The 23,199-nt window shown below is 49.6% G+C and overlaps 1 protein-coding gene across 2 annotated transcripts in view; it reads right to left on the bottom strand.

Moving 5' to 3' along the window:
- Nucleotides 1-11,982: 11,982 nt before the first annotated feature.
- Nucleotides 11,983-23,199, bottom strand: part of vps26a (VPS26, retromer complex component A) — a 45,045-nt gene continuing 33,828 nt past the window's right edge. For both annotated transcript variants that reach the window (XM_068002647.1, XM_068002646.1), the window contains exons 6-9: nt 22,091-22,197; nt 21,891-21,959; nt 16,564-16,706; nt 11,983-13,113 (exon numbers count right to left, since the gene is read on the bottom strand). In XM_068002647.1, the coding sequence (XP_067858748.1) occupies nt 13,003-13,113; nt 16,564-16,706; nt 21,891-21,959; nt 22,091-22,197 (430 nt within the window). In that variant the 3' untranslated portion in view covers nt 11,983-13,002. The remainder of the gene's footprint in view (nt 13,114-16,563; nt 16,707-21,890; nt 21,960-22,090; nt 22,198-23,199) is intronic.

Genomic DNA, 23,199 nt, shown 5'->3' on the forward strand with positions numbered 1-23,199 from the left:
TAAAAGGAAATAAGAGGGGCAAAGAGACAGTATGAGAATAGACTGGCGGCCAACATAAAAGGGAATCCAAAAGTTTTCTACAGGCATGTAAACAGTAAACGGGTAGTAAGAGGAGGGGTGGGGCTGATCAGGGACCAAAATGGAGACAGAGGGCGTGGCTGAGGTACTAAATGAGTACTTTGCATCTGTCTTTACCAAGGAAGAAGATGCTTCCAGAGTCTCAGTAAAGGAAGATGTAGTTGAGATACTGGATGAGCTAGAAAGGCCAGCTGTACTTAAAGTAGAAAAGTCACCCGGTCCGGATGGGATGCATCCTCGGTTACTGAGGGAAATAAGGGTGGAAATTGCGGAGGTACCACCTTAGATACGGGGGTGGTACCAGAGGACTGGAAAATTGCAAATGTTACACCCATGTTCAAAAAAGGGTGTAAGGATAAACCCAGCAACTACAGGCCAGTCAGTTTAATCAGGGTGGTGGGGAAACTTTTAGAAACGATAATCCGGGGCAGAACTAACAGTCACTTGGACCAGGGTGGATTGATTAGGGAAATCCAGCACAGATTTGTGAAAAGCAAATCGTGTTTAACTAACTTGATAGAGTTTTTGATGAGGTAACAGAGAGGGTTGATGAGGGCAATGCGGTTGATGTGGTGTACATGGACTTTCAAAAGGCGTTTGATAAAGTGCCACACGATAGGCTTGTCATCAAGATTGAAACCCACGGAATTAAAGGGGCAGTAGCAGCATGGATACAAAATTGGCTAAGTGACAGGAAACAGAGTGGTGGTGAATTGTTGTTTTTCGGACCGGAGGGAGGTGTACAGTGGTGTTCCCCAGGGGTCAGTGCTGGGGCCACTGCTTTTCTTGATATATATTAATGACTTGGACTCGGGTGTACAGGGCACAATTTCCAAATTTGCAGATGACACAAAACCTGGAAGGGTAGTGAACAGTGAGGGGGATAGTGATAGACTTCAAGAGGATAAAGACAGGCTGGTGGAATGGGCGGACACGTGGCAGATGAAATTTAATGCAGAAAAATGCAAAGTGATACATTTTGGTAGGAAGAACGAGGAGAGGCAATATAAACTAGAGGGCACAATTCTAAAAGGGGTACAGGAACAGAGAGATCTGGGTGTATATGAGCACAAATCGTTTAAGGTGGCAGGGCAGGTTGAGAAAGCGGTTAAAAAAGCATACAGGATCCTGGGCTTTATAAATAGAGGCATAGAGTACAAAAGCAAGGAAGTTATGTTGAACCTTTATAAAACAGTGGTTCGGCCACAACTGGAGTATTGTGTCCAGTTCTGGGCACCACACTTTAGGAAAGATGTGAAGGCCTTAGAGAGGGTGCAGAAGAGATTTACTAGAATGATTCCAGGGATGAGGGACTTCAGTTATGTGGATAGACTGGAGAAGCTGGGGTTGTTCTCATTGGAACAGAGACGGTTGTGAGGAGATTTGATAGAGGTATTCAAAATCATGAAGGGTCTAGACAGAGTAGATAGAGAGAAACTGTTCCCATTGGTGGAAGGGTCAAGAACCAGAGGACATAGATTTAAGGTGATTGGCAAAAGAACCAAAGGTGACATGAGGAAAAACTTTTTTACCCAGCGAGTGGTTAGGATCTGGAATGCACTGCCTGAGTGGGTGGTGGAGGCAGATTCAATCATGGCCTTCAAAAGGGAACTGGATAAGTACTTGAAAGGAAAAAATTTGCAGGGCTACAGGGATAGGGCGGGGGAGTGGGACTAGCTGGATTGCTCTTGCATCGAGCCAGCGTGGACTCGATGGGACGAATGGCCTCCTTCCATGCTGTAACCTTTCTATGATTCAATGATATTGACTAAAAATTAAATTTTAAAAATGTGGACTCATAACTCCTTATTTTAATAGTTTTGGTCATTAAAAGAAAAATTTTAAAAATATATATTTTTACTTTTCCTTTCTGTCTCTTTAATTTAATTCAATTATTTCTTTGGCTTTTTATATTAAAAAAATTACATTTTTATTTACAATGACTTCCAGAATACTAAACTTTAAATGAATGAAGTCTGCTTGTGGGCGGGTCTTCTCTTCCTGACAGATTTTGTGGGCGTGTCGTCTATTTTCAGTCATTTCCAGGTGAATCACCTTACACTGTTGAGTGGCTGGGTTGATAGGGCACAATTCTTTAAAAGTTCAAAATCATGCAAGTCGACACCACAGAGCCCGCAGTAAGTACATTTGTTAATTTAATTGTCAGGAGCTGCAGCGATCGTTACCTTGCCGCTCTGTGCAAGTTCTGGCCCAATTTGTTGAACTCGTGTTAGGACTGGGACCTCCTTTGTGTTCGAACTTTCCTGCTCCGCCATGCCCTGTGCTGCCCTGCCCATCGAGTGTATCTTAATGTTACATTTTGGAGGACCCCTCATTCCTTTCTCTATCTGACAGGCCGTCACCCACATCCATCTCCAGAGGGATTTCATCATATCCTAACATAAAACACAAAGATCAAGGTCATTTCTACCCTGAGTCCTTATCTGATTTATCCAAAATACCGCCATGAGTGTCGCTGAAATGTTAAATATGCCAATCCAATTCTCTGTGTTCACTCTGTTGCTTTACTTCACTTCCCCCCCACCTCGGCACTCAGGCTATCAACATTCCCTTATTTACTGTGCTCTTGGTTGGTCATCCAGGAACTCAGAAATCCCTTCCAGAATGTATCCATGGAACGTGGATTCACTGGAGATGGAGTTATCCTGATCGATCAGCGGGGGCAGGGGCCTGGGGCCGTCGTCCAGCGGGGGGGGGGGGGGCGGGGGCCTGGGGCCGTCGTCCAGCGGGGGGGGGGGGGGGGGCGGGGGCCTGGGGCCGTCGTCCAGCGGGGCGGGGGCGGGGGCCTGGGGCCGTCGTCCAGCGGGGCGGGGGCGGGGGCCTGGGGCCGTCATCCAGCGGGGGGGGGCGGGGGCCTGGGGCCGTCATCCAGCAGGGGGGCGGGGGCCTGGGGCCATCGTCCAGCGGGGGCGGGGGCCTGGGGCCGTCGTCCAGCGGGGGGGGGGCGGGGGCCTGGGGCCGTCGTCCAGCGGGGGGGGGGCGGGGGCCTGGGGCCGTCGTCCAGCGGGGGGGGGGGGGGCGGGGGCCTGGGGCCGTCGTCCAGCGGGGGGGGGGGGGCGGGGGCCTGGGGCCGTCGTCCAGCGGGGGGGGGCGGGGGCCTGGGGCCGTCGTCCAGCGGGGGGGGGGGCGGGGGCCTGGGGCCGTCGTCCAGCGGGGGGGGGGCGGGGGCCTGGGGCCGTCGTCCAGCGGGGGGGGGGCGGGGGCCTGGGGCCGTCGTCCAGCGGGGGGGGGCGGGGGCCTGGGGCCGTCGTCCAGCGGGGGGGGGGGGGGCGGGGGCCTGGGGCCGTCGTCCAGCGGGGGGGCGGGGGCCTGGGGCCGTCGTCCAGCGGGGGGGCGGGGGCCTGGGGCCATCGTCCTCTTCCATGAGGGGTGGTCAGACAGACAAGACAATGACTCATTACATTCGTGATATTGGTCGTTTATGGTCACTACATGTGGGCCTCTAGACAAGACTGTAGACTGCCCACTGGACACCAGAATACACTATATCTGGGCAGAGGACTTCGGGCACAACCCATTGCTCATTATGGGTCAGTATTCCGTCCTCTAATCCGAGTTGGTTTTATACCGGAAGGCATCTGCTGGCCAGGCACCCTGCCCCCTCAGAGCCTTAAAGGGCCACTCCGATCGGTGGATGAGAGTCCTGCAGGGTGCAACAGTCCAGCACTTCCTGAGGTTGGGTAGTATAAACCAATACTGTAACATAGGGTACCTGGGTCCCACTCCTCTGAAGAAGGGGTGTGAGCCCGGGCTAATGCGACAGCCTGTCTATTGCCCTCCTTCTGGTGAACCTTTACTTTGACAATGGCCACTTTCATCTTCCGTGCGGTGGCTAACGCAAAAATAGCGTGAAGCAGAGGCGCTGGTGGAAGTGGTTTCCCATCAGTCGAAACAAATCCTTTTTTTCCTCAAATCAGCAAATAATCAGTGAGGGAGAGACGGGTAAAATGCCAATCAGAGTACAGGATTAAATCGTTGCCAATCCCTCCGGGAGGGCCAAGACATAGGCAATGGTGGCCAACTCGCCCTGTCGTGCCAACTTCCCGTCTTTAAGTTTAACGGCTCGACATATATTTAGACGAGGGCAAAGCCCCAAAGCCCCTGCTAGATCTATATACACTGGGATCGAGCCCTCGAGGGGTTCTAATAGAAAGGGGCCCTCATCTGGTTCTGGAATGATTATGGGCAAGAGTGTGATTCACCCACAGTCAACAGGCCCTTTGCTAGATACAATGGGATACGCACATGGGAGAACCTCCACATTTTGTTCCTGTAATCCCAGTGTCCACCTAGCAATTTGATTAGAATCATAGAAAGTTATGGCACAGAAGGAGGCCATTCGGCCCATCGTGTCCATGCCAGTCGAAAAAGAGCTATCCAGCCTAATCCCACTTCCCAGCTCTTGGTCCGTAGCCCTGTAGGTCACGGCTCTTCAGGTGCACACCCAAGCACCTTTTAAATGAGTTGAGGGTTTCTGCCTCTACCACCCTTTCAGGCAGTGAGTTCCAGACCCCCACCACCCTCTGGGTGAAAAAATTCTTCTCAGCTCCCCTCTAATCCTTCTACCGATTACTTCAAATCTATGCCCCCTGGTTATTGACCTCTCTGCTAAGGAAAATAGGTCCTTCCTATCAACTCTATCAAGGCCCCTCATAATTTTGTACACCTCAATTAAATCTCCCCTCAGCCTCCTCTGCTCCAAAGAGAACAACCCCAGCCTACCAAATCTTTCCTCATAGCTAAAATTCTCCAGTCCTGGCAACATCCTTTTAAATCTCCTTTGTACTCTCTCTAGTGCAATCACATCTTTCCTGTAATGTGATCAGAACTATGCGCAGTACTCAAGCTGTGGCCTAACCAGTGTTTTATACAGTTCCAGCATAACCTTCCTGCTCTTATATTCTATGCCTTGGCTAATAAAGGAAAGTATCCCGTATGCCTTCTTAACCACCTTATCGACCTGTCCTGCTACCTTCAGGGATCTGTGGACATGCACTCCAAGGTCCCTCACTTCCTCTACACCTCTCAGTATCCTCCCATTTACTGTGTACTCCCTTACCTTGTTTGCCCTCCCCAAATACATTACCTCACACTTCTCTGGATTGTAAGAGACCTTTCCATCTTGTAATTTTCCTGAGAGAAGGAGTTTTGTGGGAGTGTGTGAAGTCAAAGGGGACACTTTCCGGAGACCGGTGATAAAGGGGACGCTTTCCGGAGACCGGTGATAAAGGGGACGCTTTCTGGAGACCGGTGATAAAGGGGACGCTTTCCGGAGACCGGTGATAAAGGGGACACTTTCCGGAGACCGGTGATAAAGGGGACACTTTCCGGAGACCGGTGATAAAGGGGACACTTTCCGGAGACCGGTGATAAAGGGGACACTTTCCGGAGACCGGTGATAAAGGGGACACTTTCTGGAGACCGGTGATAAAGGGGACACTTTCCGGAGACCGGTGATAAAGGGGACACTTTCCGGAGACCGGTGATAAAGGGGACACTTTCCGGAGACCGGTGATAAAGGGGACACTTTCCGGAGACCGGTGATAAAGGGGACACTTTCCGGAGACCGGTGATAAAGGGGACACTTTCCGGAGACCGGTGATAAAGGGGACACTTTCCGGAGACCGGTGATAAAGGGGACACTTTCCGGAGACCGGTGATAAAGGGGACACTTTCCGGTGACCGGTGATAAAGGGGACACTTTCCGGTGACCGGTGATAAAGGGGACACTTTCCGGAGACCGGTGATAAAGGGGACACTTTCCGGAGACCGGTGATAAAGGGGACACTTTCCGGAGACCGGTGATAAAGGGGACACTTTCCGGAGACCGGTGATAAAGGGGACACTTTCCGGAGACCGGTGATAAAGGGGACACTTTCCGGAGACCGGTGATAAAGGGGACACTTTCCGGAGACCGGTGATAAAGGGGACACTTTCCGGAGACCGGTGATAAAGGGGACACTTTCCGGAGACCGGTGATAAAGGGGACACTTTCCGGAGACCGGTGATAAAGGGGACACTTTCCGGAGACCGGTGATAAAGGGGACACTTTCCGGAGACCGGTGATAAAGGGGACACTTCCCGGAGACCCAGTGAATGGTCAGAATTTGTCGCTCACAGATGGAGAAGGTTCGCTCCACTGGAGTCAAACATCGAGAGGCAGAGGCCACCAGAACAAATCTCCCGTATCTTTCCTGCAACAGAATGGCTCATGGACTGACATTGGATGTTGCAACCTCGACAAAGATTTACATCATTTAGGTGTCTTCGGGGCTGGAGTGATAGTTACAGCTCTCTTTAAATCCTCTACTAATCGAGTATGGTCCTCACTCCACTCCCATGGCACCACCTTTTTCAGGAGCCCATATAATAGGGCCGAGCGGCCAGCAAAGTTCTCTATAAAATCCCGGTGATAATCTATCGGGCCTAGAAAGGAGTGAAGGTTTGGGACATCCTGAGGTGGTGTAAGGACCCAGATAACTGCGATTTTTGTTCTCAGCGACACCCCTCTCCCCTTTACTCTCCCCTTCTCCGAGACAGGAGACCTTACTCTCTGATCTGGGCTGTTTTCGGGTTTGCTTTCAGTCCTTTGTATGTAACAAACTCAATAACTCTTTTAGGAGGGAGAGGTGCTCTCCCAGAGTCTCAGTATGTAATAACAAGTCATCCACATACTGTACAATCACCTCGGATCCACTGAGCTCGGCTAGTGCCTGGCCCAACAATATCATAGAATCATAGAAAATTTACGGCACAGAAGGAGGCCATTCGGCCCATCATGTCCGCGCAGGCCGAAAATGATCCACCCAGCCTAATCCCACTTTCCAACTCTTGGTCCATAGCCCTGTGGGTTACAGCACTTCAGGTGCACATCCAGGTACTTTTTAAATGAGTTGAGGGTTTCTGCCTCTACCACCCTTTCAGGCAGTGAGTTCCAGACCCCCACCACCCTCTGGGTGACAACATTTTCCTCAGCTCCCCTCTAATCCTTTTACCAATTATTTTAAATCTATGCCCCTGGTTATTGACCCCTCTGCTAAGGGAAATAGGTCCTCCCTATCCACTCTGTCTAGGCCCCTCATAATTTTGTACACCTCAATTAAATCACTCCTCAGCCTCCTCTGCTACAAAGAGAACAACCCCAGCCTATCCAATCTTTCCTCACAGCTAAAATTCTCCAGTCCTGGCAACATCCTCGTAAATCTCCTCTATACCCTCTCTCGTGCAATCACATCTTTCCTGTAATGTGGTGACCAGAACTGTACACAGTACTCAAGCTGTGGCCTAACTAGTGTTTTATACAGTTCGAGCATAACCTCCCTGCTCTTATATTCTATGCTTCGGCTAATAAAGAAAAGTATCCCAAATGCCGGCCTTAACCACCTTTTTTTAAAATTCGTTCATGGGATGTGGGCATTGCTGGCGAGGCCGGCATTTATTGCCCATCCCTAATTGCCCTCGAGAAGGTGGTGGTGAACCGCCTTCTTGAACCGCTGCAGTCCGTGTGGTGACGGTTCTCCCACAGTGCTGTTAGGAAGGGAGTTGCAGGATTTTGACCCAGCGACAATGAAGGAACGGCGATATATTTCCAAGTCGGGATGGTGTGTGACTTGGAGGGGAACGTGCAGGTGGTGTTGTTCCCATGTGCCTGCTGCCCTTGTCCTTCTAGGTGGTAGAGGTCGCGGGTTTGGGAGGTGCTGTCGAAGAAGCCTTGGCAAGTTGCTGCAGTGCATCCTGTGGATGGTACACACTGCAGCCACAGTCCGCTGGTGGTGAAGGGAGTGAATGTTTAGGGTGGTGGATGTGGTGCCAATCAAGCGGGCTGCTTTGTCCTGGATGGTGTCGAGCTTCTTGAGTGTTGTTGGAGCTGCACTCATCCAGGCAAGTGGAGAGTATTCCATCACACCCCTGACTTGTGCCTTGTAGATGGTGGAAAGGCTTTGGGGAGTCAGGAGGTGAGTCACTCGCCGCAGAATACCCAGCCTCTGACCTGCTCTTGTAGCCACAGTATTTATGTGGCTGGTCCAGTTAAGTTTCTGGTCAATGGTGACCCCCAGGATGTTGATGGTGGGGGATTCGGCGATGGTAATGCCGTTGAATGTCAAGGGGAGGTGGTTAGACTCTCTTTTGTTGGAGATGGTCATTGCCTGGCACTTGTCTGGGGCGAATGTTACTTGCCACTTATCAGCCCAAGCCTGGATGTTGTCCAGGTCTTGCTGCATGCGGGCACGGACTGCTTCATTATCTGAGGGGTTGCGAATGGAACTGCACACTGTGCAATCATCAGCGAACATCCCCATTTCTGACCTTATGATGGAGGGAAGGTCATTGATGAAGCAGCTGAAGATGGTTGGGCCTAGGACACTGCCCTGAGGAACTCTGACAGCAATGTCCTGGGCTCGAGATGATTGGCCTCCAACAACCACTACCATCTTCCTTTGTGCTAGGTATGACTCCAGCCACTGGAGAGTTTTCCCGCTGATTCCCATTGACTTCAATTTTACTCGGGCTCCTTGATGCCTTTAGTAACTACCTGTCCTGCTACCTTCAGGGATCTGTGGACATATACTCCAAGGTCCCTCACTTCCTCTACACCTCTCAGTATCCTCCCATTTATCGTGTACTCCCTTGCCTTGTTTGCTCTCCCCAAATGCATTACCTCACACTTCTCTGGATTGAATTCCATTTGCCACTTTTCTGCCCACCTGACCAGTCCATTGATATCTTCCTGCAGTCTGCAGCTTTCCTCCTCACTATCAACCACACGGCCAACTTTTATATCATCTGCAAACTTCTTATTCATACCCCCTACATTGAAGGACCTAGTACTGAGCCCTGTGGAACCCTACTGGAAACAGCCTTCCAGTCACAAAAACACCCATATGTGGAATATGAAAGGGGCATTGTGGAATCCCTGGGAAAGGTAATCCCCCAAAGGTGAATGTGAATTTATATTGATACTCTTTTGCTGACGGGACAGACCAGAACCCGTCTGAAATATCCAACGAAGACGGACGAATATGCAGACACCTTTAAGAGTGTCTCAGGCGATGAGCCGACAGTCGATGCCACTGCTGGGGGGTGTTTATTTAATTCCCTATAGTCCAGAGTGAACCTCCACCCGGGGGGGGGGGGGGGGGGGGGAGTTACATCTGGACGTTATTGCCCTGAGGGCACCTTGTTGGATGAGCTATTCGATGGTGGTCAAAGCCAGTCCTTCACCTCTTTTTGTGAAGGGTATCGCCGGGCTGGTCCGAGAGGGTCCGCTCCCACGCCCAGGGCGTTTGTGGCTGCATGGAACCTCTCATTTCTACAGACCGCCCACTCGGGCTGAGTCTGTAAAAGGTCACTGATGTCTGATTTAGAATGTGATGGTGGGATTAAAGCTCCTTTTGGAGGGCCGATTACATACAGGCATGCCTGGTTTTCTATTTGAATCACCCCCGGGAGTTCCATTCCCACCTTCCACAGGCAGAGGTTAATCAAATCCACTCTCATACTAAAGGACGAAAGCCAGTCCGCCCCAGGATCCTGTTTTCGGGGCTGACATGGTTTGGCACCCACAAATTAAAGCAGCTTTCTACATTGCCCACCTTCAGGCTGGTTTGGACTATTAATCCCGTTTGCTCCCCCCTCCAAAACCAGCTAGGTGGATCACTCCTCCTCCTGTATTGTAATTCATCGGTCTGCCCCATACACAAGTCTGTGAGGCCCCCATATCCAACAGAAATGTATATGACTCTGTCCCGACCCACACTGAACACAGGGTCAGGACAATTGATCCAAGAATAATGGTATTAGTGGGCCCAATAGAGACGCAGCCCATCCTGCCTGAATCCTGGATCCTTTCAGGTTCTCAAGTGGAAAGAGTGCACGGAGGGTCCAGTACCAGTCCATTTTTGCTCATTTCATTTTGTACCAATTGCTGTAAGTATTAGGTGAGGTGTTTGTCGGGACTATCGCCCCCCTCCCTATCTGATGGTTCAGAGTCCCAAGCTCCCTTCTGGCCTGTTTTAGTCGGGTCCCACTGAGGCTCACTCCTACAGTCACATGCATAGTGGTCCATTCTCCCATACGTCCAACGTTTGGTACTGGCACCTGCTCTAAACGGGTCTATTCATACCTGGTTCATTGCACTATCCCCTTTACCCTCTACCATGGGAAGCTTCCCCTGGGCTTTTAGTACACTCATACTTCCTTGACATCCAATTCAGTAACCACCCCTCATCACGGTGCTCATAGTCAGGGTCGAATATATCACATACCCTTTTATATTTCTTATGACAACCGCCCATGAGAGCATTACACCAATTGACTACTGTCATTTGGTCATCTCCTTAAAGACTCAACAGTAGGCAATCTGAAAAAGTTCAGAGAGCTTACCGGGCCCTGTCTGCAATCCAGTAAATTCTGTATGGCCTAGTGTCCTGGACTGAGACCATATGATATGTTTTTTGTGTCTTCTACTGTGAAGACAGGTACAAAATATTTGTTTAATGTTCACTAGATTAATTCCTAGAATGAGAGGGTTGTCCTGTGAGGAGTTATTGAGTAGAATGGGCCTATTCTCTCTGGAGTTTAGAAGAATGAGAGGTGATCTCATTGAAACATGAGATTCTGAGGGGGCTTGACAGAGTAGAGGCTGAGAGGATGTTTCCCCTGGTTGGAGAGTCTAGAACTAGGGGGCATAGTCTCAGGATAAGGGGTCGGCCATTTAGGACTGAGAAGAGGAGGAATTTCTTCACTCAGAGGGTTGTGAATCTGGAATTCTCTACCCCAGAGGGCTGTGGATGCCAAGTCATCGAGTATGTTCAAGGCTGAGATCGATAGATTTTTGGACTCTAGGGGAAATCGAGGGATATGGGGATCAGGCGGGAAAGTGGAATTGAGGTAGAAGATCAGCCATGATCTGATTGGATGGCAGAGCAGGCTCGAGGGGCCGTATGGCCTACTCCTGCTCCTATTTATGTTCGCTGCACCACCTCTAAAAAGGTAAGTATATCCTTCCTTAGATAAGACGACCAAAACTGTACACAGTACTCCAGGTGAGGTCTCACCAAAGCCCTGTACAATTGCAGTAAGACTTCCTTTCTCTTGTACTCCAACCCCCCTTGCAATAAAGGCCAACATACCATTTGCTTTCCTAATTGCCTGCTGTTCCTGCATGTTAACTCTGTGCATGATGTACGAGGACACCCAAATCCCTCTGAACACCAACATTTGATAGTTTCTCACCTTTTAAAAAATATTCTGTTTCTCTATTCTTCCTACCAAAGTGAATAACCTCACATTTCCCCACATTATACTCCATCTGCCACCTTCTTGCCCACTCACTTAACTTGTCTATATCCCTTTGCAGACTCTGTGTCCTCCTCACAGCTTACTTTCCCACCTAGCTTTGTATTGTCAGCAAACTTGGATACATTACACTCGGTCCCTTCATCTAAGTCATTAATATTGCAGACTCTGTGTCCTCCTCACAGCTTACTTTCCCACCTAGCTTTGTATTGTCAGCAAACTTGGATACATTACACTCGGTCCCTTCATCTAAGTCATTAATATAGATTGTAAATAGCTGAGGCCCAAGCACTGATCCTTGTGACACCCCACTAGTTACAGCCTGTCAACCTGAGAATGACCCGTTTATCCCCACTCTGTTTTCTGTCCATTAACCAATCTTCTATCCATACTAATATATTACTCCTGCTGGAAACTGACATGAAAAGGTTTTGGCAGTGATGCCTTCCATGGTGGAATATCCCATTGACACCATCAGGGCTGACATGTAGAGAGAGTACTGATGCACCTGCCAGAGTCACTGACCCCGGTTACAGGATGGATTTACAGTGCAGAGTGAGGTAAAAGGTCTGAATTCAAGTATAATCGGATACACTGGCAGAGACTTTATTGAATATAGAGGGATACATTTTTCAGACTGGTATAATATCAGAAGTACCTGCACTTAAAATATTTCCATTTAATTTCTATCAGACACTGACATGCAGGAAAATATTTGGCATTAATTGGCTTTAAACTTTTTTCAGGCACTTTACAGGAAACAATGGGAAACTTTCCTCACAGGTACCTGCAGTGACAGTAACTGCATCACAGCACAGGTCAGAGGTCACAACCCAGAGCACTGTTTAACCGGAGGTCAGAGGACACAACCCGGGATGCTGTTTAACCCCCAGAGGTCAGAGGGCACGACCCAGGGCACTGTAACCCCCACACAGAGGTCAGAGGGCACTGTTTCAAACCCCAGAGAGGTCAGAGGACAGGGCGCTGGGGGGAAGAGAGAGCCTGGGCCCGGGGCTCCAGGGCACAGTTTAACCCACAGTGCTGTGTCTGAAATGGAGAGAGATTCCTGAACCTGTGCTGCCACCTGGAGTGCTGCTGGGAGTGGGAACATGCTACAAGGTGACACCATGCAAAAACAAACATTCTATATTAGTGGAAACAAGACAAAATCACCTTAACCTGCAATATCTAACAGGCTGGAAATATACAAACAATAAACACACTCTCCCAATCTCCCCCACCACCAACACAAGCATTAACCAGTGTTTAAATGGAAGGTGCAGACTCTGCTCTCAGCATCTGTACAACACCATCACTAGTAATTCCCAGGCCCATGAAGCATAAATAAATCAGCCTACATGCACAAGTATAGAACCATCAACAAACACCCTGCTCAGTGTAGATTTTAGTGCATAAGTTCAAACAAAAATTGCAAAATGTGCAGTATAAAATGCTAGCTTTAGATGTTCCAGTGTTTGAGAAACCGTTAGTGATCGGCAGAAAGTTTAGTACAGTATCAAAGAAATCATGGGGTCACGACTCAGCAACAATGTCTGTAGGGTTTTTGGCAACTCTTAAAGGGACTGTCGCCTCTCGTACTTTCCCTCATATTTCAGGCTGCTGAGCAGAGGCCTGTGGCTCTGGTGATTCTAAACGCTGGTGGAAGTTGGTTCGTTTCCTCAACTTCTCAGGAGCTTTTCTCCACAATACGATCTCCTGCCAGGAAAAAATAAAACAGGTGGTTGAATGGGCCTGATTCAGGAATTTCACAGCTAATTTTCTCCTGCTAGATTACAGCCGGCTGGTAACTTGCACAATCATTTGATCCGTGAACCCAGGCACAGCGATAGGCTATTTGACCATGGAGGCATCACAGCCAAGCCCATCCGCCAGAAGATTTCACAGGCAGAGTCACTGGAGTGATAGTAGGAGACCACACGGCCCCTCGAGCCTGCTCCGCCATTCAATAAGATCATGGCTGATCTTATCTCTCGATTCCCTTCAAGTTTAAAAATCTATATCTCAGCCTTGAACATATTCAATGACTGAGCATCCACAGCCCTCGGGTGGAGAATTCCAAAAATTCACAACCACCTGAATGAAGAAATTCCTCCTCATCTCAGTCCTAAATGGCCGACCCCTTATCCTGCGACTCGCCTCCTGGGGAAACAGCCTCTCAGCATCTACCCTGTCAAGCCCCCTCAGAATCTTATATGTTTCAATGAGATCACCTCTCATTCTTCTAAACTCGAGTAATGGCCCGTTCTACTCAATAACTCCTCATAGGACAACCCTCTCATCCCAGGAATCAATCTAGTGAATCTTCGTTGCACTGCTTCTAAGGCGAGTATATCCTTCCTTAAGTAAGGAGACCAAAACTGTACACAGTACTCCAGGTGAGGTCTCACCAAAGCCCTGTACAACTGTAGCAAGACTTCCTTACTCTTGTACTCCAACCCCCTTGCAATACATGCTATTTGCCTTCCGAATTGCCTGCTGTATCTGCATGTTAACTTTGTGTTTTGTGTACGAGGACACCCAGATTTCTCTGAACACCAACATTTAATAGTTTCTCACCATTTAAAAAATATTCTGTTTTTCTATTCTTCCTACCAAAGTGAATAACTTCACATTTCCCCACATTATACTCCATCTGCCACCTTCTAGCCCACTCACTTAGCCTGTCTATATCCCTTTGCAGTCTCTGTGTCCTCCTCAGTTTACTTTCCCACCTAGCTTTATATCATCAGCAAACTTGGATACATTACACTCGGTCCCTTCATCTAAGTCATTAATATAGATTGTAAATAGCTGAGGCCCAAGCACTGATCCTTGCGGCACCCCACTAGTTACAGCCTGTCAACCTGAGAATGACTCGTTTATTCCTACTCTCTGTTTTCTGTCTGTTAACCAATCCTCTATCCATGTTAACATATCACCTCCAACCCCATGAGCCCTTATCTTGTGTAACAATCTCTTGTGTGGCACCTTATCGAATGCCTTTTGAAAATCCAAATATACGACATCCACTGGTTCCCCTTTATCTATCCTGCTAGTTACATCCTCAAAAAACTAAAATTTGTCAAACAAATGTCATAATATGATTAGGCAGAGACAACATGGTTTTATAATTTTCTAAGTGCCCTGTTACCATGTCCTTAGTAATGGATTCCAGCATTTCCTGATGACTGATGTCAGGCTAACCGGCCTGTAGTTCCCTGTTTTCTCTCTCCCTCCTTTCTTGAATAGGGGGCTTACATTTGCTACCTTCCAATCCACTGGGACCGTTCTAGAATCTAGGGAATTTTGGAAGATCACAACCAATGCATCCACTATCTCCGCAGCCACCTCTTTTAGAACCCTCGGATGTAGGCCATCAGGTACAGGGGGTTTATCAGCTTTTAGTCCCATTAATTTCTCCAGTACATTTTATCTACTGATAATAATTACTTTAAATTCCTCACTCTCATCAGACCCTCGTTTCCCATTATTTCCGGTATGTTTTTTGTGTATTCTGTGAAGACAGATACAAAATATCTGTTTAACGTCTCTGCCATTTCCTTATTCCCCATTATAATTTCTCCTGTCTCAGCCTCGAAGGGATCCACGTTTACTTTCGCTAATCTCTTCCTTTTACCATACTTGTAGAAGCTCTTACAATCTGTTTTTATATTTCTTGCTAATTTACTCACATTCTATTTTCTCCCTTTATCAATTTTTTGGTCTTCCTTTGCTGATTTCTAAAACTCTCCCTATCCCCAGGCTCACTACTCTTCTACATTATAAGTAACATTATAAGTCTCTTCTTTTAATCTAATTCTATCCTTAACTTCTTTAGTTAGCCACGGATAGATCACTTTTTCCATGGAGTTTTTGTTCCTCAAGGGAAAGTATATTCATTGAGAATTATGAAATATTTCTTTAAATGTTCACCATTGCTTATCTACCATCATATCTTTTAATCTAATTTCCCGATCTACCTTAGCCAACTCGTCCTCATACCCATGTCATCAGCTTTATTTCAGTTTAATACTCTAGTGACCCATGATCTCAACACACACTGTTTTCCCTCTCTGGCCCAGGACATTGCTGCCAGCTGCAGCACTTCAAATAGTTCAGATCAGCTAACGGCACGGGGTAGGAATTAAACCCGGAACTTCCCCATCTTTTATCAACTGAGTTTCTTACTGCCCCAAGGTCATTGTGGAGGGTAATGACCATTGTAAACCCTGTCACAACCCACCTCCTTCACTCACCCTCCCTGCTCCCCCACTGTGGGGTGTATATGTGTAGGATGCTGGGAAGGAAAAGGTTTGGTTTTTGCTGTGATGCCCACTACAGCTGACTAGCCGGACTACACGCACTGCAAGGAGCTGAGATTCCTTTGTTTCCAAAAACAGACTGTTTAGCTCCTTCCATTGACTCCACAAATGCCTCTCCCCAACACAAGATCCCCATCTCCCTCCCCGAGGTACAGCACATTCTCCCATGATCCACTCCCTCACCATCCAGTCCCCCCGAGCCCCTTGCCAACTGACAGTAAACCCTTTCTTCAGACTCCCTTTCAAAGCCATCACACATATCCTTCTTAGAAAGTCAATTCTCAGATACCCCCAAATCCTATCATGAACTCCCCACCTCCAACCTCCGTTGTCTAAACTCAAGTCACTGCACCGAACTTCTCACTGTGCTAAGAGATGACGGCAATACTGAATCAAGACTTGGCGGGTATTGGGGGTGTGGAATGGCCAGTGGAGGGAGCGAGAGAGTCACATACAACAGGTCAATCGCAGAGACCTGACTCTTTATATCTGAGAATCACACGGGAAGCTAAGGGGGAGCGCGGGGGAAGAGAGAGACACACAGACAGACAGAATCATGAAATGTAACTCATTACAATGTGGGTCTATCCAAATTATGTGGCCAAGGAAATGCCAACTGGTTGACTAATGTCATTCAGGGCAGGATCCCCCCCACCCCGATACACAGGACTGGACCCGTGTGGGCACTGCCACTCAGTTGGCCCACTTGCTATTTGACCATCCTGTCCTCACCCACCATTTACACTGGGGATTGAACCTGATTTGTACACAGGTCACACAGTGCATTACCCAAATGAGCTGATGAGGGGGCTGGCCTATTCTCTTCCCCCATCCCATGCCATACCTGTTGTTTGAAGTACCGTCTGTCTTCTTCATCAACTAGAACCAGGTTTAAGAAGTATCGCACTGAGAATTTCTTGTTGACGTCCCTCATTGTTGGTGTTAGATCATATCCTGCCAGGAAGAGTCTGATTGGAATGGATTCACCTTCATTTAAAAACAAGTAGTTTAGCATGGAAAGAAGAGGCCAGCTTTGGACAGTAATTAATTAAAAATAATGTGATCTTCTCCCCATCTCTCCCAAAGGCACTGCTTCTTGGGAGTAGAATTCCACTGTGGGACCTTGAGTGGCCACACTTCACACACTAGCCTGGTCTACGGATGGCCAACAAACTCTGCCTGATCCATGGAGATTCCCAGTGACTGGATTGTGATTGCACGAGTCTACAATGCTTCGGATATCAAAAACTGCTCATAATTGACAGCACTGTTCAATCATTCTAGAGCACAGCTAACAGAAGGGGGACTGTCGTTTCCGGTCACCGGTCAGTACACAGCACAGTGCAGCAGAGCAGGGTCCAGAAAACAAGTAGTTTAGTTTTGAGATTTTGCACATCAAGTCTACAGGTTTCTTAAATTTGCAACACGAGTCCACTATAAACTCAAAAGTTGATGAGCAAAGCGGATCAAGTCAAGCACAGCCTGCCCAGGGCACTATACAGCTTCTGCACAACACCTGTGGGATCACAACTCTGATCTTCAATATAACCCAGTGTCCCATTCACAGCTTATTCCACTTCACACTGAGCATTGACAGTAACAAATCAACTAACAGCCTCGGGCCCCTCAACTCCTCCCTTCACCAGTTCCACTCGGCCCTACCCAGGTCCTTTTTAGTTCCAAAGTGGAGAGCTCGATTTATTCTAACTGAACGCCATTTGGTATCGGCCGGCTGGCCAACCTGGCCGAACAGATCGGCCGGCCGACCGAGCACTCCTTAGAGTTAGTTCCCTCTGAGTCCCTCCTGCCTGGAGTCATCTATAAATCTACTACTTTGCACTGAAGCGGTCATCCAGGTCATTTACATTCACTAGACAGTGGAGGTCCTGATTCAGACCCTGCAACACTCCCATTGGCCAGCTATCAACATCTAGCTCTTACCCTTGACACAGACTGTAGTTTGTAAAGTTTCTAATGCAGTCCCCAGTGCTACTTTATCAAAGGCCTTTGAAAGACTCAATTTATTATATCATTTCCACTTCCCTTCTCCCCCTGCCCAATGTGAGCTCTCACCTCCTCGGGAAAGTCTGAGGCGGGTCAGGCCAGACCTGCCCTTTATGAAGCCTGGGTGACCATCACCTACACACTCTTCGCTTTATGGAAGTCAGGTTAATGGATCTGTTTGGCTCAGGCACCCTTCAACATGGGAATACATCTGCCCATTTCAGGCAGTCACAACCTCCCTCAACGATCAAGATGTCACCAATCTCCTCCCTCCCTAGACCATTGAAGCAATTCCACTGAGCTGGTACAGATGATTCCATAAGTCCAGAGATAAACTCAAATTTAGGAATGGACTTATCGGTTTCTCTCCTCTCTTCCCCTCCCCCCCCACACCCAATCCCGAGATGGCGAATCACGTCGGGGTACAGGCACCAATAGGTCGAACCATACTTCAAAGGAGTGCCTGGGCGGCAAGCGATTAGATTGAGGGAGATCACAGCCGAGCCAAATCTGCTCACTCGATCTACGTGGGTCACTGGAGAAGGTTGGATCAGCTCACTGCTCGGTTCATGAGGGTGAGGTGGGGGGACCCGGCCCCTCACCGCACTGACCATCCACGGGCAGTTGGTGAGGGGACCCGGCCCCTCACCGCACTGACCATCCACGGGCAGTTGGTGGGGGTGAGGTGGGGGGACCCGGCCCCTCACCGCACTGACCATCCACGGGCAGTTGGTGGGGGTGAGGTGGGGGGACCCGGCCCCTCACCGCACTGACCATCCACGGGCAGTTGGTGGGGGTGAGGTGAGGAGACCCGGCCCCTCACCGCACTGACCATCCACGGGCAGTTGGTGGGGGTGAGGTGGGGGGTCCCGGCCCCTCACCGCACTGACCATCCACGGGCAGTTGGTGAGGGTGAGGTGGGGGGACCCGGCCCCTCACCGCACTGACCATCCACGGGCAGTTGGTGGGGGTGAGGTGAGGAGACCCGGCCCCTCACCGCACTGACCATCCACGGGCAGTTGGTGGGGGTGAGGTGGGGGGACCCGGCCCCTCACCGCACTGACCATCCGCGGGCAGTTGGTGAGGGTGAGGTGGGGGGACCCGGCCCCTCACCGCACTGACCATCCGCGGGCAGTTGGTGAGGGGACCCGGCCCCTCACCGCACTGACCATCCACGGGCAGTTGGTGAGGGTGAGGTGAGGAGACCCGGCCCCTCACCGCACTGACCATCCGCGGGCAGTTGGTGAGGGTGAGGTGAGGAGACCCGGCCCCTCACCGCACTGACCATCCACGGGCAGTTGGTGAGGGTGAGGTGAGGAGACCCGGCCCCTCACCGCACTGACCATCCGCGGGCAGTTGGTGAGGGTGAGGTGAGGAGACCCGGCCCCTCACCGCACTGACCATCCACGGGCAGTTGGTGAGGGTGAGGTGAGGAGACCCGGCCCCTCACCGCACTGACCATCCGCGGGCAGTTGGTGGGGGTGAGGTGGGGGGACCAGGCCCCTCACCGCACTGACCATCCGCGGGCAGTTGGTGAGGGTGAGGTGAGGAGACCCGGCCCCTCACCGCACTGACCATCCACGGGCAGTTGGTGAGGGTGAGGTGAGGAGACCCGGCCCCTCACCGCACTGACCATCCGCGGGCAGTTGGTGGGGGTGAGGTGGGGGGACCCGGCCCCTCACCGCACTGACCATCCACGGGCAGTTGGTGAGGAGACCCGGTCCCTCACCGCACTGACCATCCACGGGCAGTTGGTGAGGAGACCCGGTCCCTCACCGCACTGACCATCCACGGGCAGTTGGTGAGGAGACCCGGCCCCTCACCGCACTGACCATCCGCGGGCAGTTGGTGGGGGTGAGGTGAGGAGACCCGGCCCCTCACCGCACTGACCATCCACGGGCAGTTGGTGGGGGTGAGGTGGGGGGACCCGGCCCCTCACCGCACTGACCATCCGCGGGCAGTTGGTGGGGGTGAGGTGGGGGGTCCCGGCCCCTCACCGCACTGACCATCCACGGGCAGTTGGTGGGGGTGAGGTGGGGGGACCCGGCCCCTCACCGCACTGACCATCCACGGGCAGTTGGTGGGGGTGAGGTGGGGGGTCCCGGCCCCTCACCGCACTGACCATCCACGGGCAGTTGGTGGGGGTGAGGTGAGGAGACCCGGCCCCTCACCGCACTGACCATCCGCGGGCAGTTGGTGAGGGTGAGGTGAGGAGACCCGGCCCCTCACCGCACTGACCATCCACGGACAGTTGGTGAGGAGACCCGGCCCCTCACCGCACTGACCATCCGCGGGCAGTTGGTGAGGAGACCCGGCCCCTCACCGCACTGACCATCCACGGACAGTTGGTGGGGGTGAGGTGAGGAGACCCGGCCCCTCACCGCACTGACCATCCGCGGGCAGTTGGTGAGGGTGAAGGAGCTTACCCCAATTCAGAAAGGAGAGTGTTGCACCCTTTCCTTTAAAGTTGAAATGTAGAACCCAACTGGCCGCATGTCTCCCTAGGGTTAACGCCATGATGGACCAACTGGAATTCCAGAGTTGTGACCCTTGTTGCTTTCGATGGAGCCATTCAAAGGCCCCTCCCCTCCAATAAGAAACTGATGTCACGATACAGGCTGGCAGGGTCTGAAATGGCCGGTCCCTGAAGTAACTTTTCAAACACTTTTTTTGGATATAAATGAGCAAGTTCTTTGAATAAAAGACTTTACTCCCCACTTTGAGTATTTATTTCACCAATGCAAAAATCAGCCATTCACAATTAAATTTCACTTTGTTTAAGCAGGAACTGAAGGGCCTCCATGTTGAAACCCTCAGATGAACCAGTCATTGCTCTCAAAAGATCCCATGGCACTATTCAAAGAGCAGGTATCCCAGTCTCCTAGTCAGCACACCTCCAACTAACCCCCCTAAAGAAACTAGCCATTTCAGCTGCTGGCTGGGATCTTGCTATGTACAAAACGGTTGCCAGATTTACCCAAACAATCACGACCCTTCAAAGTAATCCATCATATATGAAATGATTCAGATGTTTGCAAGTCTTTTCATTACTGCTTGTGGGCCATTGCTACAGTCACCAAATCAGTATTTCACGGTGTGAAGCACACAGAGAGGATAAGGCACTATATAAACACATGCACTAGGTTACTCCTCTTCACTCCCTCCCCCATTCACCATCCATTTCAAACAAATCAGGTGGCATCGGGAAAGGACAGACCCACAATCGGTGCAGGACAACATACAGCTGCTCCCAGCAAGTGGGAAATCCCTTTAAAACTTAATTATTATGTGGGGTAAGTTTAAAAAAAGTGATTGATGGAGTGAGCCAGAGTGTGTGACATTCAAATTAGTCCAAGGAGCCATTTTCTTCCTCACTGCTGCCACCATAAGTATCGAAGCTCAGTTTTGGCTGACAGTGGTCACAAGCCAATACTCTTACCCCATCAATCCCCAACCAGCGGTGGGCCTAAACCCACCAATTCCTCACTCTACTGTTATACAGCTCAAAAAGGCTTTCTCCAGACACAGCCCAGAGCCTGCGACTATCCTGCAGGGTGGTTCCACAGTTCACAAGGAGACAGAATTCCACACCCACCATTATAAGTCACTGAAATCCTGGAACACAGCACTGTGTGGGAAGCAGCAGGAAGTTTATAGGATGGTGACAAGACCACGAATTATAAACACATCATCGGATCAGGAGGGAGCGCTGCAGCACCAAACATTGATAATAAGTCAAAACTCCCCCTGAACATCAGCTCACAGCCAGCACCTGACACACAACCTTTATCTCAGTCAGCACACCTCTGGGCTGTTCAATTATCAGATTATTGAAGCAGCTAATGGGTTTGTGAAAGAAGTGTATTTGGAACAACTACAATTCGAACTTCCATTTATACAATGCCTTTAATATAGATAAACATTCCGAGGCAGGAAGGGGAAGAAATAGATGTCGAGCTTGGAAGAGGCAAGTTTAATGAGGTCCACCCTTGTGCTTTGCTTATTCACGAAAGGCCTCTCTAAACCACTTCCAACCTGCCCTATCTGCTCAAATGCAGGCCGACCTGGACGCAGCCCAGCAACGTGTGTTTAGATTTCTAGCATGTTGAGGTTTTTTTTTGGCTGAGATAAGGAACTATAATTATACAGTCCAGTTATACACCTCACCTTTAACTGGAGCTCCGTCCATTATTTCATACTTTGCAATAGTTTCCGTCTCAGTGGTTGTACTGGGCCCTAATCAAAAAAAATAAGTGACACACATCAGGCAACCGATGTATCCCTGTCGCAAACAGCAGTGCAAATGGAATCCAGCAGCAGCTCCACCCCAGGCCCCTGTTACTGTCCTACCCTGTTACTGTCCTTACCAATACCAGTTATCTCCTTTTTGATCAGCTGAAGCTCCATGTGCTGGATTTTGATTCTCACCAACAGGAAGTAGATCTTACCGACAATCACATCCTTCAAGTGGTATCTATTAAAGAACCAAGAGCACAACCAGTATAGAGCACATGTCTTAAGGCTGGGATGAGCACTTTATATAAACACACACTTAATATGCCAGTCTGTTATAATTAAGAGCTATGCTGTTTAGGAAACACCAATTTCTGCTGATCTGCTGTATTCTATTTCTTCTGTATAATCTCTAATTGCAAATCAATTTAACTGGCAGTTTTAGCCTGAATGATACAGTCCGACAGTACAATGTTTTCTGCCTTTTGAGGTAGACAGGTGTGTGGGGCAGGCAGCCTGAACAAGAGAAAGAACTTAGTGTCCCACAGTGATAGCCGGAGCAGGTTCATTATAGAACAAACACATGGACTCTACACTGGATGGGCTGAATAAACTCCAGACTTTGTTAAACTGCTTTGCTTCACACACTACATCTTTTATCAGAAGACTGTTTTGCTTCCAAATCTGGTCTTGACCACAGGCACTGCCAGGGCAGCCTTGATCAGACATGGCTTGCTCGTCCCTAGGCAGACCCCAAGGTATCAAGCTGGCAAGAGTGAAGACAATCCTCTCTTAGTTTCCTCTTCCCCTAGGGGAGAGGGATAAACCCGGCAACTACAGGCCAGTCAGCCTAATGTTGGTGGTGGGGAAACTTTGAGACAATAATCTGGGACAGAATCAATTGAGTTCTTTGATGAAGTAACGGAGAGGGTTGCTGATGTGTATATGGACTTTCAAAAGGCATTGATAAAGTACCACATAATAGACTTGTTAACAAAATTAAAGCCCATGGGATTAAAGGGACAGTGGCAGCATGGATACAAAATTGTCTAAGGAACAGAAAGCAGAGTAGTGGTGAACGGTTATTTTTCAGACTGGAGGGAAGTAGACAGTGGTGTGCCCCAGGGGTCAGTATTAGGACCACTGCTCTTTTTGATATATATTAATGGCCTGGACTTGGGTATACGGGGTATAATTTCAAAGTCTCAGATGACATAAAACTCAGGAATCTAGTAAACAATGT

The sequence above is a fragment of the Heptranchias perlo genome, chromosome 21, assembly GCF_035084215.1.
Source record: "Heptranchias perlo isolate sHepPer1 chromosome 21, sHepPer1.hap1, whole genome shotgun sequence".
Classification (NCBI taxonomy): Eukaryota; Metazoa; Chordata; class Chondrichthyes; order Hexanchiformes; family Hexanchidae; genus Heptranchias; species Heptranchias perlo.